A 3,970-nucleotide genomic window follows, 5' to 3' on the forward strand; every position below is an offset into this window, starting at 1 on the left:
ACAGTTTGGGATATTTTAGTCCAAACGGATTCAACCGTTTGGGAGCTATGTTAGGGTTTTTAAAAAATAATTTTGCAAAACCCGCTTGTTCTCCCAAAATTTTCACGAGTGGCGCCAAAAATTTTCACCCAGCGGCTAGCGGCACCAAATTTTCATCCCCAAATTAATATCTCACCACACCCTCTCAAATCCGCCTCTACCTCCCTCATCTACCGCTAGATCTCGATCCTCCGCCGCCTCCATCTATTCCACGGCGTTTGTCTTCCCAAAATTTTCACGAGTGGTGAAACCCTAGCTCTTAGGGTTTCTGAGAAACCCAATCACCGAAACGATCCAATCGAGTTAGGGTTTCGAAGATGGGATCAAGGGATCAGCAGGTGAAGAGCAGCGGAGGATTCTTCTTCGCGATCAAGAGCTGGGGCTTTGCGATGCAGAAATCGGTCAGCGGGTGAGTTCGATTTTGAGTTCTAGGGTTTCGAATTCCGACTATTGATTGAAATAATTAGTACAACGTGAACAAACATAAACATGCTTTCATGAAATCTATACAAGCTTATGGATTATTGCTCGCTACTTTCTCTTATCATCATTGTTATAACTATGTTGCTTGTCTGGATTCATTGTACTCCTCATAATGTAGTTCTTGAATTGTGAAGTCTGTCTTGCATAGTGGGTTCGTTGATTATTGCCTAATAATTAATTAAGCCAGTCATCTTGTCTTTTTTATTTATACTCCTTGATGTTTGTTGTTCTCATGTTCTTTATATTAGCTATGATAAGAAGACAACACTACCATCGATACCTTTCTGAATTGATTTGTATTTCGTTTCCTCATAGTTAGATACCTTTCTGAATTGATTTGTATTTCTTTTCCTCATAGTTAATTGGAAATTGGATGAAATTATCCTTCCTTTTTTAAAAACATACTTTGTGGTTGTGCTTATCTTCATCAAATTGAATGGTATTTTCAGGTCAGGCGCAACTTAGGCCAGACAAAAGTAATGTTGGATGCTTTGATTAAGGTTCTTGAGATTACATTTACTTAACCTTGAGATTTATTTATTGCAAACACAATTAAATATTCAATAATCTCAGTATATATATAATGAAAATTTTAATTTCAGAGGGAAGAAAAAAAGCTGGAGGTCATACATAACGAGGTCAACCTTCAACAGATTCAAATTAAGTATAAGGTACTCCCTTTTCTTTATTTTCCCCTCTTTTTTTAGTTGACACTGTTGATGTATATCCAAAATAAGATATCTTTCGGAAAGAGCTTCATCATTCTCACTGTACTATCTTATTGCAGTCCTGAACTAGTAAAATTATTTAATGCATTTTTTAAATAACGTCTAAATTTACCTTCTAAATGAATTGTGTGGCCTGTCTGGCTAGGAGTGGTTCTTTAATTGGTGACTTGGCATAGGGAAGTGTGAAACTTTAAAATGGTGTCTTTAAAGATCAAAGGAACTTGTTTTTGAGGGCACAACTTAATGGTCAAATCATTATTCAGTGAGGATTGTTTAGTACCTTTCCTGAGTTCAACCCTGAATCTCCTCTTGCCTTTTACTAGTCTCCCTTCAAAGCATCAAGCTCCTCTCAGCTGTTTAGCTTATCCATTTTGAAGATATTATATCATCTCCTTTATAGGACGTAAATGTGGTATTATAAGGTCATTTAGTTTTCCAAATTCCAAATCACGTTGTCTGCTCATTCTTTACTTCATATCCATGATCTTCATACTCCCATCATTTCCACTAATGTACCAAAATGATTGCAAATAACCTATAAATAAATGTTCTCCTTAAATATTCCCTCAATCAAATGATCAAAATGATTACAAATAACCTATAAATAAATATTCTCCTTAAATATTCCCTCAATCAAATGATTTACTTACGTAAACACTTCAGCATCTTTTCTCAAAAGCTTGAGGACTTGACCTTTGTCAAGCCTTTTGAGGACTGCCTATAAATATATCTTTTCTCAAATGATTTAACATGGTCATTGTCTCGCCTATTGAGGACTAGCTCAATTGGCAAATTGTTTGGGGTGGATTGTGAGAATCTGAGATTCAGGCCTAGGCTATGGCATGTATTCAGAAAAGGACTATTTAGTACATTCCTATTCCTTTAGGAAGCTTGGGAAATTTTTTTACTTTCACCTCCTAATGGTTGGTATTGAGAAGGCAGGTGGGGCTGGTTTGGTTATAATGGAAGGGTTAATAATTTACTATTGTCTAACAAAAGGTATACTGGTTGTTTTCTATCTTTAAATTCTTTTTTTTTTAATCTAAGTTATTTTATTTCAATAGTTCATCTATGAGCAATTACACCTTGTTCTGCCTTTCCCCCCTTGTTATCAAAGTACATCATGCATTTGCAATTTCCTGACATCTCTTATCTATTGCTTTACTTCTTTTGATTCAAATTAACCACATCTTCCATCTGGATCTCCTTTTCTACAAGCTTTTCTTAGAACTTTAGAAGGTTCTAAACCTTCTAGGCTAGCTGCATACAACTTCCAGAGGGAAACGGCTAAGATATATATCAACCTACTGCATGCATGCTCTTTTATCCAACATGTAATTGATTCTACTCCATAGAGCTTTGGTCATGCTTCACCATAGGAGAATGTATATAGGTCAAATGAATTTTTTGCTCTACGCTTCATATTATTTTTGCTATAGTTGTTTTTGTTTGCAGCAACCTTTTGTATCCATCGGAATCATCTAGGTTGTGCATTTGGCCATTTTGACAACTACAGAGCTAATTCCTCTAACGCCTATACATAATCTTGATTTCAGCATTAAATCAATGTATTTTGGTGTTGAGTTTTCTAGAGTTTCTGGTGGTGCTTTATACTTTAGCCATGCATCAGTGTTTATGTTACTAATGCTGTCATCGTTTTTCCCTTATGAATAGTGCATTAGGAATGTTTCGTTTACTAAGCTTTGTTAGTTGTACACAGTTCCCCTATAGTATTGTTGTTTTGCACTTGTTGCCCCTGTAGTTTTATTGTTGCAGCAAGTAAAAGAATCTAGTATTTAACCCAGGGGTCTATCTGCAACAATGAAACTACAGGATAGTAAGTGCAAAACAACAATACTACAGGGTAGTCTATATGCAATTAACCCAATGAACTATTATACATCTCATCCTACCAGGACACACATCTTATCCCATCAGGACGCACTGTTGTAACCAAAACTAGACACGCTTTTTCTGCTCATGTAAAAAATTACTTGTTTGAGGTACTTAAGTTGACAAATTTGATATGATTTTTTAATCTAATTATGTTAACTGGTGAAGGACCCTCTTGAGCCAGTTCTCTTGTTCACAAGGCCCCTCGAACCACAGAAATTAGCTGCTGGGGCTCTGCGATGCAGAAATCGGTCAGCGGGTGAGTTCGATTTTGAGTTCGACTATGTGACAGAAGTAAAACTCTCTTGGTAATCCAGCAAAGTTCCTCAGGAATCTCACTGAAGAAGAGATTGCATTCATTTCCCAATCAGCAGTAAACTATGTCAATCTTGCCGAGGTCCATGCTGCAGAAAATGCGAAGTCATTTGACGAGATCGAGTTTGAGATGGCGCTTCGCAAGAAGTTTGCTCGCATAGACGAGGAGTACGATTCAATGCTCGGAGTAGTTAGTGAAGTCCCACCAGAGCTCACACTTCCTAATAACATTGAATGTGTATGTATATATTTTGGGTGTATGAGTCATTTTTGATATTAGAGACATATATATAATATTGGATGCTTTTCATTGTGTATGTATATATAATATTGGATATTTAGCATTGTTTGAGACATTTTTGTGTATGTATATATTTTCGATTTCAATGTGATATATTGAGAAATTATTGTGTGAGATGTGCATATTAAATGTAAGTAGGTAGATATTTAAAATAGCTAAAATTAAAAAATGATAAAAATAAATAGTCCAAACGGGTGAAACCGTTTGGACA

At 35.9% G+C, this 3,970-nt stretch overlaps 1 protein-coding gene across 1 annotated transcript; it reads left to right on the plus strand.

Annotated features, from left to right (window-relative positions):
- LOC109846205 (gamma carbonic anhydrase 1, mitochondrial-like) lies at nt 357-3,732 on the plus strand. Its single transcript, XM_020415428.1, has 4 exons — nt 357-440; nt 972-1,022; nt 3,312-3,402; nt 3,461-3,732. The coding sequence occupies exons 1-4, from the start codon at nt 357-359 to the stop codon at nt 3,730-3,732; spliced, it is 498 nt and encodes a 165-aa protein (XP_020271017.1).

Source organism: Asparagus officinalis, chromosome 6 (assembly GCF_001876935.1).
Source record: "Asparagus officinalis chromosome 6, Aspof.V1, whole genome shotgun sequence".
Classification (NCBI taxonomy): domain Eukaryota; kingdom Viridiplantae; phylum Streptophyta; class Magnoliopsida; order Asparagales; family Asparagaceae; genus Asparagus; species Asparagus officinalis.